The sequence below is a fragment of the Penicillium expansum genome (genome assembly GCF_000769745.1).
Source record: "Penicillium expansum strain MD-8 chromosome Unknown contig166, whole genome shotgun sequence".
Lineage (NCBI taxonomy): Eukaryota > Fungi > Ascomycota > Eurotiomycetes > Eurotiales > Aspergillaceae > Penicillium > Penicillium expansum.
In genome coordinates this window covers 262,529-276,146 of record NW_015971345.1, presented here as the reverse complement: position 1 = coordinate 276,146, position 13,618 = coordinate 262,529, and the positions used below count along the sequence as shown (strand labels likewise).

Sequence of the window (13,618 nt, the reverse complement as noted above, 5' to 3'; positions counted from 1 at the left end):
TCCCCTCGTTCTTATCCCCTTTCTCCTCCACTTCCTCTTCCTCTTCCTCTTCCTCTTCTCAATGATTGTCCTCTTTAGCGTGGTGCAGCGCGTTGCATGGTACGAGCGTTCTCGCCCAGATTGTGTCTTTTCCATCGTTTTCAAACTTTCAAACCTCGGGGTCTTTGTGCTTTTCTGTTCGCGTCTTCTTCTTCTCTTCACCTTCTTCTTCACTTCATTTTTTTAGGCTCTGGAACTGCAAGAAATGCATTACTATTGAACCATATCTATGTATTTGGCTTCTTCATTTTAGACACCTCCCTTACGAATCTTAAGCTTATAGCAAGTACTTTATCTCTTTCTCAAGCTAATTGATAATAAACTTAGTTCTAAATTTCTTAGCTGAGAGGACTCACTTCGTTCTATAGGTCATAAATCTTTTCCTTTTCTCTTCCCCTTTCTGTACTTGGTATCTTGAATAAACTGCATTCTTTTATTTGAAAGAACTGACAGATAACAATGTCAACTCATTCCGTTAATAAACGAAATTCCATTTAAAGAATATTTTTCAACTCCTCTGAATCCCATTCTGAACCAGCGGTTTCATAGTCGAGAATGCATATCTAGCAATCAACCACTTCCCATTCTCCTTCTTCATAATAAACAATTCCTGATTCGCATGTGGCTCCGACTCATTCAGCGCAAGTATCGTCTTCGTGCCCTCCGCCGTCGTCCTAGCGAACCCCCACTCTGGAGACATCAAAACAATTTCCTCGATTTGGAAAGTTATAACCAGCTCAATCGTTGAGAAAATCCGCGTATACGATGCGCGTAGAGAGTCGATGCCCGCACTCGCCGGGAAGTGCGGCGGCATAATCACTCCATCGGTCGTGTAAAGGGCCAGTACTTCCTCCACATTTCGGGCTTTTAGAGCGGCTCCGTAGGCGTGAAGAACAGTGGAGATCGCTTCGGCGTCAGGTGATGACACTATAAGTTTTTAGCCTTTCGTGTGCATATGGTCGTACTATTGTTCGGGGTGAACCCACTGTTGATTTTATTCAAAATAAAAAAAGGCTCTGAGGTTTTCCTGCTCCTATTATACAATTCGGAGATAACCGGAGGGTTTCAAGTGGGAATTATTGGCTCGGTCTTGATATTGTGAAACCCGGTCTTCTATATGGTGCTCTTGTCCGTAGATGGGGGTCTCCGCTCAGCTAGGTGGGGGTCAATATTGCGAGCGGAAACGCGATGCTGGAGGTGAGAGAGTGCGGGATTTAACCCCATCTCACGTTGATAAACAATATTTATGTTATTTATGTTATAGAGCAGTTTCGGTAACCGCTACACCCCACTTCTGGAAGCAGAGAAAGGACGATTTGCCTCGCACGCCATTACCCGTTGCCAGCTCATGCACCAAGCCATTCATTGGTTGTGGTAGGGGTTTGTATTGGCATCATGTTTTACAATTCAAGAGTGGTGATGGACTTTCTTCGTAATCCAGGCATTCATTCGGCAATCCTATGACCAATGCACTCAAATACCCCGTTGGCCTTCACTGTCCATACCACACACAAGTCGCGCACTTACCTACTAGTCATTCCAGGGACTTACAATGGCAACGGCCACTACTATGAAGGCACTGAACTATATCGGGCCATACCAAGTCCGAGTGGAGGAAGTTGAGAAGCCTAAATTAGAGCATCCAGACGATGTCATCGTGAAAGTTACAACGGTGAGCGATGGATAGACTCCACTGAGAAAAGTCCGAACTAACAGAGAATGAAGGCTGCAATCTGCGGCTCAGACTTGCAGTAAGTCTTGGGGAAAAGAGCGGGAAGGCACGATGAATTGGTGCAATTGAAACTAACCGTATCTCCACAGCATGTATGAAGGCAGAACTGCCGCAGAGCCAGGCATTACCTTCGGTAAGATTCGAGTGAAAGTATGGAGTGATTCCAGCGCTAAATCAATCAAAGGCCACGAGAATATGGGAATCGTCGAGGAACTAGGTGAAGGAGTGATATCGTTGAAGAAGGGAGACCGTGTCGTGATGCCGTTTAACGTTGCTGATGGTCGGTGTCGCAATTGCGAAGAAGGAAAGACGGCATTCTGTACGGGCGTCAACCCCGGATTCGCTGGTGGCGCGTATGGTGAGTTATGCATCATTCAACGGTGTGGGTTGTCTTTTTTTTGGCTAACATCACACAGGCTACGTCGCTATGGGGCCTTATCGTGGAGGTATGCGTTTTCAGGGAGTCTGAGGAATGGGAATTATATTAACCTGATTGAGTGTGAAGGCCAAGCTCAGTACATTCGCGTTCCTTTTGCAGACTTCAATGCTCTAAAATTGCCCCCGGGTAAAGAACACGAAGCCGACTTCGTTCTTCTCGCAGGTAAAACGTCTACGCCTCTTTACTATAACAAATTTTAGATGAGCTAACCTGCGTAGATATTTTCCCCACCGGTACGGATCCTACTGTCATTGTCCCGCAAATCAAGGTAATAGCTGTCATCTAACACTAGTGATAATTTATAGGCTGGCACGGTGTTGAAATTTCCGGATTCCGGTCAGGTGAAAGCATCGCTGTCTTTGGTGCAGGCCCTGTTGGTTTGATGGCCGCTTATTCGGCCTCTTTACGCGGCGCCTCCAACATCTACGTGGTTGACCGTGTCCCCGAGAGACTAGCAGCTGCCCAAAAGTTCGGCTGTATCCCGATCGACTTTACCAAGGGTGATCCCGTCGATGAAATTATCAGTCACAATGGTGGAGAGGTAGACCGGTCAGTCGACGCCGTCGGTTACCAGGCTGTCGACTCTAGTGGCTCTTCCGAAAAGGCGAATATCATTCTTGAAAACATGATTCGTGTAACGCGCGCATGCGGGGGAATGGGGATTCCCGGGCTCTACGTCCCCAGGTACGCGGCCTCATTATAAACACTCGATATGGCAAATCATTTATTAACATGGCCCTTTGCTAGCGACCCCGGTGCAGCTGATACGGCCTCCGCCAATGGCATGATTAGTCTTAGTTTCGGAAAGCTCTTTGAGAAGGCAAGTGATTTGCTGACATGCATCGAGGCCGTCAACCTTGCTAATTTGTTGCAGGGTCTGTCTCTCAGCACTGGTCAGTGCAATGTTAAGGCATATGATCGATACCTCCGGGATATGATCATTGCTGGGAAGGCGAAACCTAGCTTTGTCATCTCTCACGAGATCGGCCTTGACGGTGTGGTGGTGGCGTATGAGAAATTTGATAAGCGTGAAGATGGGTATACAAAAGTGATTATTCACCCGAATGGGGGCTTTTAATCGGTGGGAGATCATATCATATGTCAGCTCCGAGGGGAAAAGTACGCATTGATACTTCATCAAACTATGATGAAACCACTCATATTACCTCTTCTCTAGCTTCGATTCTTGGTTTTTTTCTCACTCACTACAACAGCAATTCGAAATAGCTAGAGATTCAAATCCAGACCTCGTTTCCAGCTCTCTATAAAACTCCGAAAACATCCATGTTCCTCCCTGACTTTCCCGCTTTCTTGATTCCGGATATCAAGCCGGAAAAAGCTTCCACTTTTCGTTATTATATCACAAAATAAACTCATGCAAGAAGAAATAATGATCGACTAGCTACTTCAACGCTTCAAGCCCACTCCGTCGGACATTCATTAACGTCCGGTGTTCAAGCAAGGAGTATCGCCGGTCTAGACCTTGGAATAGAGGTGTCGACTTTTTCGTCTACCAAGTGGAGTCCTTGGCAGCCCTCGGCATAAGGGCTTGCTGTTAAGAGGATTCTCATCCCTGTCTTTTAATATTCGGGCATCACTCTCTTTCTCGACACCGCTACACTGATAGTGGCGTGATGCATCCCAGCATTCTTTCCAATGGAATTGATTATGGCAACACTCAGGGCATGAAAGCCGTTTTGTCAACCTGTTCGATTTCAATCCCTTTTACATTTTGAAGACTGGTACATGTGGGAGAATCTTGGTGTTTTGTTATTGTTCTTCTCGCTCAATTCGGATAGATGGCTTGATGGGTACCTATGTTCCTTGTAGCCCTGAAACACTGCAGGACTCGGGCTTTTTTTTGATTGGATATCATTTCATTAAAAAAAATTGCAATAAAGTACTCCGTAGGTACTTCGTACTTTGTACTCCGTAATAAAATTTGAATTTTATTATATTTTCCAAAAAAATAAAAAAGCACTTGATCGTCGAATTTAATTTTAACGTATGGAGATTCCTCGGGATGACGTCGGTCGAATCTTATGACACTTCTTCTCGAAGCATAGAAGCACCAATCACTTCCCCCTAAACAACCGAGTCACTGCATTCGGAATCGCCCTAATAACCTGCCACAGCACATAGATAGTATCACCCGTCGCAGAACTAGCATATGCCGCTGGACGAGACGGGATGTCCGCAGCGACGAGGATCGTGTTCACTAAAGCGGCAGGGTAATGTCCACGCAGGTATCCAACGACCAGATCATGTCCGTTTGTAATTCCGCCTACAAGCGAGTTTCAGCGTGCATATTCGCATCCAACTTAAACTAAACTCAGATCCCCCAAAAAAAGAAAAGAAGAAGAAAAAAGAGAAGAAAAAAGAGAAGAAAAAAGAGAAGAAAAAAAACATACCACTAGTCCACAAATTCCCATCCCTAGCAACCCTAACCGAATCATCCCAAAGCTTCGCCTCGGGAAACCTCCTCTTCATCTCAGGAATCAACAATCGCGGCGCGGTAACTTCTCGACCCTTCACAATCCCAGAGTACCCGATAATGAAAGCCCCGGTGCAGATACTCAGGATCGGCGTGCCAGCTGCGAAATGCGCTCGCACGAAGTCGAGGTATTCTTCTGCAGGCGGCATGGCTATGGGCGGTGGCCCGGGGATTAGCACGATGTCTAGTTTTCCTGGAGAAACGGCAGAGTCTGTAAGCGAGTCGGTTAGTTGTATAGACATCTGCGAGGTCGTGTTGACTGTTGTATTTGGTCCGCTGTGTGCAATGTAGTGAATCTCGCAGGCCCGGCCTAGGTCCACTAGTGGCTGCGGGAGGGAGCATTCTTGGAGGTATTCTGGGGTTGTCATGTAGAGGAGGTCGACGGCTGATAGGTCGAGGAGTTGGACGGTTCCTACGAGGAGGACGCCGATGCGGAGGGGTGAGGTCATGGTTATGGGTGGAAGGTAAGGTTGAGATCTTGAACTTTGCGATCTGGAAGTTTGACTCCAGCAGAGCGGGGATTTATCACATTGCGCTGGGAAGGTCATATGCCAATTTTCTGCACCTGATATCTCTTGAGAAACCACTATCCAGCAGCTGACGTGCGTCTAGAGGCCCGGCTGCTGGTCTTTGTCACTGGGCGGGATGGAATTGCACGGGCCTTGGCGATTCCCTAGCAAATCTGCGCATAATCGCGCAAGTTGAGTTGTTTTTGACGGCGAAGATGGGTTTCACATGGGCAGCACAGAGTTGAAAATCACCGTTGCAATGGTCCCGATTGAGGTATTCGCTCATAATGAGTCATCTTGTGATCTATTCCAATGATTTAAACAGAACAATTCAATCACAATATCCAATATTGCAGCTTTCTAATGATATTGAAACTAAAAACCCGGTTTTCGTGATATATCGGAATAAACCCGAACCCGAAAAGACAAGAATTCCCACCTGAGGCCGTTCCCCACCGGGCTTGGGGGGGCTTCGGGATGGCGCTGCCGAATTTCTGTAGGGCTTTGGATTTTATTTCGATTTATGTTGATGATGAGAAATACTTTTGTTAATATAATATATAAGTAGATATAAATAAGTGTTGATATCTTTTTCCGAGTTTTATTCACTTCAAGAAGTAGAAATATCTGTAGACTCTTTGACAGGGTTTCCCCGCAATATCAAACTCACCAACCTCCAGTCGGCCCACCAAAGTCGGGGAAAGGCTTTGCCCCAGTTTCGGCCTTCCCCTCCTTTTCTCCCATTTTCAGTTTTCAGTTGGTGCGGAGTAGACTACTCCGTTGATTTTCATTCTATCAGACCATGTCCCTTGTGCCTTGCTCTGAGCTTTCGGAGTACTGTGTTCCTCTTTCATCTATACCCCAGACGGAGCACTGTGTTCCTGAACGGCAGAGTGCAGTTGCAGTACTTGGCTTGTAAAGCATCTATATAAAGCCTAGTGAACAGGGGCCATATCCCATCTCGTCGGATCAGAAAACACTGGTGTATCATGGCTACTGTTGTGGATAGCGCCCCGAAGGGCGGCTTTGCGCTTGTCCTGCAGAATCCCTTTCTCTGTGGTGTGGCATCGGTAAGTGCCTACTCTTGCATGATATGTCGTTCATCCATTGACCTTAGCACAGTTCTCGACCCTGGGTGGTCTGTTATTTGGCTATGATCAAGGTGTTATTAGCGGTGTTATCACTATGGAGTCCTTTGGAGCTCGATACCCTCGTGTCTTTTCTGAAAGTGGTTTCAAGGGGTGGTTCGTGTCAACACTGTTGCTTGCAGCTTGGGCTGGCTCCTTGATCAATGGACCTATCGCCGATCGATTTGGCCGGAAGATGTCCATCAATCTGGCTGTAGTGGTCTTCGTCATTGGTTCCGTCATCCAGTGCGCTGCTATGAATATCCCAATGTTGTTCGCCGGCCGAGCTATTGCGGGTTTGGCTGTTGGTCAACTGACCATGGTAGTGCCTCTGTATATTTCTGAAGTTTCTATTCCAGAGATTCGTGGAGGACTGGTCGTTCTGCAGCAATGTAAGTTGTTCTCGAGAGTTGAAATATGGCACATCGACTAATTTGCGTTTAGTATCCGTTACTCTTGGAATCTTGTTCAGCTACTGGATCGACTATGGAACGAACTACATCGGTGGCACCCGATGCGCTCCTGATATCCCATACTCCGGTGGTACAATTTCAAAGCCTGTCTTCGACCCTTACCATGATGTTCCTGCTGGTGGTTGCACTGGGCAATCCGAGGTGTCATGGCGTCTTCCCCTTGCCCTGCAGATTGTTCCAGCTGTTATCCTCGGTGTTGGAATGTTGTTCTTCCCAGATTCGCCCCGTTGGTTATTGATGAAGGAGCGCGATGACGATTCGCTGCACGCGCTCTCAAGACTGCGTCGTCAGGATCGCGATAGTCCCGTTCTCCTCAACGAGTACCTTGAAATCAAGGCCTCTATCATGTTGGAAAACTCCTTTGCAAGGGATAATTTCCCTAACCTGTCCGGATACAAGTTGCACGTTGCTCAGGTTTGTTACCAATTCCCCGCTTATACTTCAATCTCACTAACACATTTTCAAAGTACATATCCTTCTTCACAACATGGTCCCGCTTCAAACGGTTGGCTATTGGCTGCATTGTAATGTTCTTCCAGCAGTTTATGGGTTGTAATGGTATGTCACGTTTCCGACTATACCCTTCTCCATCCATAGCAGTATCTAATTCATATAGCCATGATCTACTACGCACCTACAATCTTCGCCCAGCTCGGCCTAGATGGAAATACCACCTCCCTTCTTGCTACTGGTGTTTACGGCATCGTCAACTGTCTTAGCACCCTCCCCGCGCTCTTCTTCATTGACAAAGTCGGTCGTCGACCTCTACTCATGGCAGGCGCCGCAGGAACTTGTATCTCGCTGGTCATTGTCGGCGGCATCTTGGGTGGCTTCGGTTCATCACTAGTGAGCAATAAATCCGCCGGTTGGGCTGGTATTGCCTTTATCTACATTTACGACATCAACTTCTCATATTCCTTCGGTAAGATCATGCCTTATACCTCTTTCTCGGCACCAACTAACAACTTTCAATATCAGCCCCCATCGGTTGGGTTCTTCCTTCGGAAATCTTCAACCTCTCGATCAGATCCAAGGCTATTTCCATCACAACCTCGGCAACATGGATGTGCAACTTGTAAGTGACAGCATTCCTAGTTAAAACATTCGATTCGATTCTAATAACTCCTTGCAGTATTATTGGCCTTGTCACACCTGATATGCTCGAGTCCATCACCTGGGGCACATACATCTTTTTCGCCGCCTTCTGTCTTCTTGCGTTTGCTTTCACCTTCTTTTGCATTCCTGAAACCCGTGGGAAGGTACGTTCCGCAACCATTTGTTCCAGCATGGACCTGTTGTCTATCTAAGATTGACCATGCTAACTATTTTTCAACAGACACTCGAAGATATGGACCTCATTTTCGGTGACACGGCCGCTCACGAAGAAAAGAAACGCATCAAACACATTGAAGCCGAGTTGCGCGGAACACCGATTGAAGAAGATGATCTTATCAAGCCGGTCAATTCGCATGAGGAACATGCATGAACGCCAACGTGCCATACAAACAACGCATGGCGCAATGAGAATATTAGGCGTGAGTAATAGGTTATTCTTGACATAGGATGTAACACTCTATATCAAATCCAACTGTCAAAATCATGCATTTCAAGTATTCGCTAATACCCATACTTATGCGACTATTTCCAAAGAAATTCCTAATTTCCATTTTCCCATGATACCCATCCTACAATGCAAGATACATACAGAAACAGAAGGAAAAAAATCAATATCAAAACTAAATCCATCATTCTGCCGCTGGGAAATTCACCCATTCAGAAAAGTCCATACCACCCGTATTCATTTGCAAGTGCTGCTCGACTGGGAACAGACTTCCACCGAATCCGGGGTCACTGAAAAGCTGCTCGGGGAACGGCATCATGTTAGGCAGCTGTTGCGGGGCCATTTGGTGGTGCTGATGTTGCTGGGGGTCGAGCAGGTCTCCGTCCGTTGGAAGTCCCTGTGGCACAGAGTGCGTAGGTGGGCCGAGGAGTCGGTTGATGACTTCGAAACAGCGGGTTGCAAAGCGGTTTGTTCCGAGGGAGGGGTGGGTTAGGAGGGATTTTGTGGTTTCGATGTCCTGGAGCCAGGAGGCGGCTTCTGGGTTTGAGGGGTCGGTCATTAAGAAGACTATCGGGATCAAGCCTGCTTGGAAGAGGAAGTAGCTATTTTTGATTATGTTAGATGTTGTTCTGGTGGAGTATTAGGTATAGGGTAATACATACAGCATATACCATGCCCCCAGTCTGGTGCACATATAGTTCGCCATGTACTCCGAGATGGAGGAGATGGTCAAGCGTGCGTTCTGGAGACAGCGCAATCGACACTCTGTCTCGAAGGGATCTTCAGACCCTGCATCCGCGGTGCCTGGACCGCTGCCGCTAAGTGGGGCCCAGCGTCTAGCGGCCCAGCGGAGTAGGATTGGTCTGTAGATCAGAATGGTGAGGTTCCAGTTTCGCCATAGCAGGCGGTTGCGCACGAGTGCGAGAGAGTCCGGGTCTGGATGGGTTGGCTGCATAGAGAGAGGTAACTGTGGGTGTTGGAGGTAGGATGGAAGACCGTTGTACCATTCTTCGATGGGTTTTTGCAGGTTCAGTGTGTCTTCTGGCGTGAGGCTGGGGCTTGAGATGAGGCGTTGGTAGACGCTGTTGGTAAGGAGATGGAAGCTGGCCTGGGCAATTAAGCCGGAGTAGATGGTTGGGCCGGGCGATTCGGCCGGCAAAGTTGTTGTCGTGGGAGTTAAAGCCTGTAATGTGTTAGTTATAGGTGCTTATTTATGTTCCATGTTGGTTGCAAATACCTCTTCGTGGATATTTCGAACCTGCTTCGCATCCATGACACTGTCCTCTGGGAGAAGGATCGGTCTTCCGAAGGTTTTGGCTGCACCGCTGTCGAAGATGAAAACTCCCCACCACAATCTTCTGCGGATTTCTCTTTGTAAGAGACTGATCTTCCAGCCAGGGAACTCTTTGTGAAGACCCAGGCTCATGGCCATTCGAACTGCTAGACCAAGATAATTCCATCCGGTGTTGGGTTTGTTTCGTTTCTGTGCATAGTTGCTCAGTAACAATAGTCCTTGGACTAATGTCAAATTTCCAGTCTCAAACACAGATGCCTGCTGCAAGTATCCTCTGGCTTCTTGGTAGAATGTGATATCCAGGTCTGAGCTGTCATCGCCGATACACCAGGCTCCAAGAGCTAATATCGTGTTTAAGAGGATATGCCAGGCATTACCATGCGGGCGTAGAGATGGGTCATTAAACTGCATCCGGAAGGTAGGCTCGTGGATAAATGGATAGCTGGTGTGATAATTGAGGAAGAAAGCGTCGATGAATGCTTGTTCAATCAGCCCAGATGGGGCACTTTCTAGAAGCTGTGCTTTAAGAGGCACGCCTCCTGACCTTGCCGAACGAACAGGTATATTCAGGTCAAATCCATGATCAAAAAGAGCTCGTAATGGTACGACACTTGAAGACGCTCCTGTAATTTATGTGTCAGTTTGGAAAATGTAAAGCATAGTCCACAAGGGATATTGAAGGAACTAACCAAAGTAGCCAGCTCCTTCGGGCTTAATAGACAGTGCAGCCATGCCGTCTGTCAAATCGCCAAGCGTGATTTCTTTTTCAGCCCAGTCAAAGCCATCCGCTTGCTGTGGGAGAGCTTCCGGTGCTGGTTCAGCCCGTTCTGGTTCATGCTTGGGGGTTGAGTGCCTGGAAGAGGACTTGGATGAGGGGGCCCTTGGGACCTCTGGGTTTTGCAAAAGAGAACGGAGTGTAGCATCCAGATCACCACCTGGGAAAAGTCTTCCTAAGGCTGTTTCAAATGAGTGTAGGCGATCTTCAACATAGGTTAAGTGTCTGAAGTGGTCAAGTCAGTCTTGGTCTTTCAATACAAACTTTTTCGGTTCTAGTCACTTACTGCCGAGTCAGAGGACTTCTGCTGACTTTGGGGCTGTATATACATTCTTTGTTCAGCTGTCGGCATTGCAGACAAACTGGTCGTTCTTTCGAGCACTATAAATACTCGGGTTAATTGGGCCGAGACATGCAGGTATTCAACACAAGAAAACACTTACTCTTGACTTGCGCAAGCGGCATTCGTCGCACTATTTGAACAGTCAGACTTCAACTCTGGCATTTTATACCTCAGCTATCATGCAGGCCGATCAATACATACAGCAAATGAATGGGAATCACGAGTGCTAGCCATCTTTATCGAGGTAAGTTGGATGTCTCGTATCTTGTATCCAATCCGCTATGATCATGCCATACAACGGCAGTCATCTGTATAAACAGTTAGTTAATGCATTTGATATATTAAGCAGAAAATGCTTCACAGCCAGACCCCCACATCGGGTATCATGTATAGCACATGAGCACGGTAGGGCTGGGATGCGTATACACATGGCGGTGTGGAAGTGATCTCTAGAATGGAAATTGTACTCACGATCGGCGCTAGAGCACAGCCTCTTGCAATGCGATGGATAAGATGCATCCATCATTCCCCTCGATGGTGGGGAAAACGGTCAGGTGATAAGTGCAGAAAACTCATATTGATGCCTCAGGCAGAAACATTTGTGATTTTGATCACAGCTCTTTTGACTGTATTGTATGTTGTTTCAAATATCCGACGTAGTTTTTCTTGTACTTTGACTAATAGGAACTGCATCAACCAAGATTTCAGGTACATGATGTTACATTGAGCGGGTAGTGTATAACTCGAACTATATATATCGCACGCACATATCGTTCTAGGAAAAGTTAAGCCAGAGATATTACAAAGGAAACAGCCGGAGAGCCAAATATAGATTGAACATTGTATTATCTCTATACCCAAGAAAAAATATACCGAGAAACAGCAAGAGAAATCAAACTGCAAGCAACATCATCTCGATATGCTATGTCTTGGCATGACTGGATACCCGCGGGGCCAATCACAAGCCGGAGACATTTTTTCTCGACATCATCTCCACGACTCGATCAGTAGCAACACTTCCAAACAAAGACTCAATCATTGAAAAGGAAAGAGTGATTTTCAGCCTAGTTCAACTATCACTTGCCAGGAACGAAGGGCATCATCGATATCTGAATCTAGGCGCAATCATGCCCTCTCAACCCCCACTACCGCCCCTCCTCGCTTCATATGTATCAAATCTGCCCGATTCATCTTTGACACTAGTCTCTTCTATCCTTGGGGCGACTTCAAACTGGCTGGTCCTGAGATTCCTTCATGCTGCGCTGAGCTCACCAAGCCCTAATGCGGCATTTGGTTCAGACGAGCTGCACAATGGCATTAAGAAGAAAGTGGTACTGGTGAGCTTCATGCGGAGTTATGAGTTCTGGAGGACTGAGGCAAAGCGATTGGTAAGTCCAGTCAGCGGAATGAGTGGCATTTGAATTTGGAACCTGCATCTGCGTTCAATTTCTTATATTATTCATGTATTGATACATACTTTGATCGACATTATTAACTAGCTTGATAGGGCCTTGACCTTGCACGTCTAGCAGATAAGCAACAATTTGCATTCATAGATGGCCTGTCTGAGCTGTTCTACGCACCACAAGCTACAGCCACTCCCAGTATCTCACCGGCTGGTTTGGGAAGTAGTCCACGCACAACGCTCCCAATGAGGTCTCCACCTGGTGCTGTACCTGGAAGATCACCACACCCGGCAGGGCCAATAGCCGCAGGAGCGAGAGGAAATGTGACCTCGAAGCAGGCTGAACCTGGGATTGCAAAGAAGCTCCATTTCTCTGGTCGTGGTCTCGCCTCCCTCGACGCGCTGGAGAAAGATATCCTATCAGTGATTGAACAGCAAAAGAGTTCAATGGAGGATGGTGATGAGCTTCTCCTCATTATAGACCAGCCTGACCTGCTCCTTGCTGCGACAGGTCCAACTATGGGAATTGGAGCAACAGAGATGTCGGAGTGGATCACAGCGCTACAACAGGTAAGGCCTTATCACTCCCCGATAGGCAAAATCAAGGTTTACGGTTACGGCAAGGCTGACTATTTGTTCGACAGCATGCACATGCTACGGTTTTGACGTTAGCTACGGATGCCCCATTAATACACAATGCATCTACCTCGGGAGGGGAGTTGGCTACGCCACTAGAGACGGAACATGCTGCACTTGTTATTGGGCTGGCGCACCGGGCTCGATCGGTCATGCAGCTCCGCACTTTGGACACTGGAGCCGCAAAAGATGTGAGCGGGGTACTGAGAATCAGCCGAGGTGGTGGACTGAACACGAGTGAAGAAGAGGCCCTGGAGGAGCGGGAGGCGTTGTACTTCATCCAACGGGATGGCGGTGTCACGGTGTTTGGTCGTGGGGAATCATGAGCCTAGGCTGTATACTATGGGTAAGACGTTCACGAGAGCCACGAGCTTATCAGGAACAGTCATTGAATCATGTCCAATTCAAGTCTCTGTGTCTTTCAATCGAAGAGCCTCGTACTGAGTAGAACAGACCATGAAATGGTAGGAAGAGTCTTCACATTGTATCTGTCATGACATGGGATATTCGCCAGCCATAAACGAAAAAAGGAAATTCATTCACGCTTTCCCAGGGTTTTTTTAAATCCAGCTCTTTTCCGTAGAAAAGAGCCCCTCAACGAAACTTTTCCCATCGTCTCGCAAGTTCTACTTTGTCATCCTTGGCGTGGCAAAGAGAACCAACGTGATCGACAGTTGCACACACACCAACTCCACGGGAAAGCGATAAGAGTCCGGAACTGCCATTGCATTTCGAGTAATGCTATCCCGTAATGCTAATTCATGTCATGCCAGGATCCCTCCCCTCATTCC

At 47.2% G+C, this 13,618-nt stretch overlaps 6 protein-coding genes across 6 annotated transcripts; 3 read left to right on the top strand and 3 right to left on the bottom strand.

Moving 5' to 3' along the window:
• Positions 1-547: 547 nt before the first annotated feature.
• On the bottom strand, positions 548-1,405 carry PEX2_050450 (YybH family protein; the record flags this gene model as incomplete). Its single annotated transcript, XM_016742320.1, has 2 exons — positions 548-966; positions 1,375-1,405. The coding sequence occupies 2 exons, from the start codon at positions 1,403-1,405 to the stop codon at positions 548-550; spliced, it is 450 nt and encodes a 149-aa protein (XP_016597650.1).
• Positions 1,406-1,591: 186 nt separating this feature from the next.
• Positions 1,592-3,288, top strand: PEX2_050440 (glutathione-independent formaldehyde dehydrogenase; the record flags this gene model as incomplete). The annotated part of the gene is made up of 9 exons (XM_016742319.1): positions 1,592-1,711; positions 1,765-1,790; positions 1,861-1,904; positions 1,956-2,129; positions 2,188-2,217; positions 2,277-2,372; positions 2,429-2,443; positions 2,516-2,894; positions 2,958-3,288. The coding sequence occupies 9 exons, from the start codon at positions 1,592-1,594 to the stop codon at positions 3,286-3,288; spliced, it is 1,215 nt and encodes a 404-aa protein (XP_016597649.1).
• A 997-nt stretch (positions 3,289-4,285) lies between these two features.
• On the bottom strand, positions 4,286-5,153 carry PEX2_050430 (DJ-1 domain, InhA-type; the record flags this gene model as incomplete). The annotated part of the gene is made up of 2 exons (XM_016742318.1): positions 4,286-4,494; positions 4,622-5,153. 2 exons carry the CDS (start codon positions 5,151-5,153, stop codon positions 4,286-4,288), a joined length of 741 nt encoding a protein of 246 aa, XP_016597648.1.
• Positions 5,154-6,202: 1,049 nt separating this feature from the next.
• PEX2_050420 (sugar porter family MFS transporter) lies at positions 6,203-8,299 on the top strand (the record flags this gene model as incomplete). Its single annotated transcript, XM_016742317.1, has 8 exons — positions 6,203-6,283; positions 6,336-6,732; positions 6,785-7,227; positions 7,281-7,371; positions 7,430-7,735; positions 7,792-7,888; positions 7,946-8,072; positions 8,150-8,299. The coding sequence occupies 8 exons, from the start codon at positions 6,203-6,205 to the stop codon at positions 8,297-8,299; spliced, it is 1,692 nt and encodes a 563-aa protein (XP_016597647.1).
• Positions 8,300-8,558: 259 nt separating this feature from the next.
• PEX2_050410 (putative C6 transcription factor (Gal4)) lies at positions 8,559-10,908 on the bottom strand (the record flags this gene model as incomplete). Its single annotated transcript, XM_016742316.1, has 5 exons — positions 8,559-8,976; positions 9,037-9,557; positions 9,612-10,291; positions 10,358-10,624; positions 10,887-10,908. The coding sequence occupies 5 exons, from the start codon at positions 10,906-10,908 to the stop codon at positions 8,559-8,561; spliced, it is 1,908 nt and encodes a 635-aa protein (XP_016597646.1).
• Positions 10,909-11,913: 1,005 nt separating this feature from the next.
• PEX2_050400 (uncharacterized protein) lies at positions 11,914-13,153 on the top strand (the record flags this gene model as incomplete). Its single annotated transcript, XM_016742315.1, has 3 exons — positions 11,914-12,174; positions 12,294-12,761; positions 12,836-13,153. The coding sequence occupies 3 exons, from the start codon at positions 11,914-11,916 to the stop codon at positions 13,151-13,153; spliced, it is 1,047 nt and encodes a 348-aa protein (XP_016597645.1).
• Between the last annotated feature and the right edge of the window lie 465 nt (positions 13,154-13,618).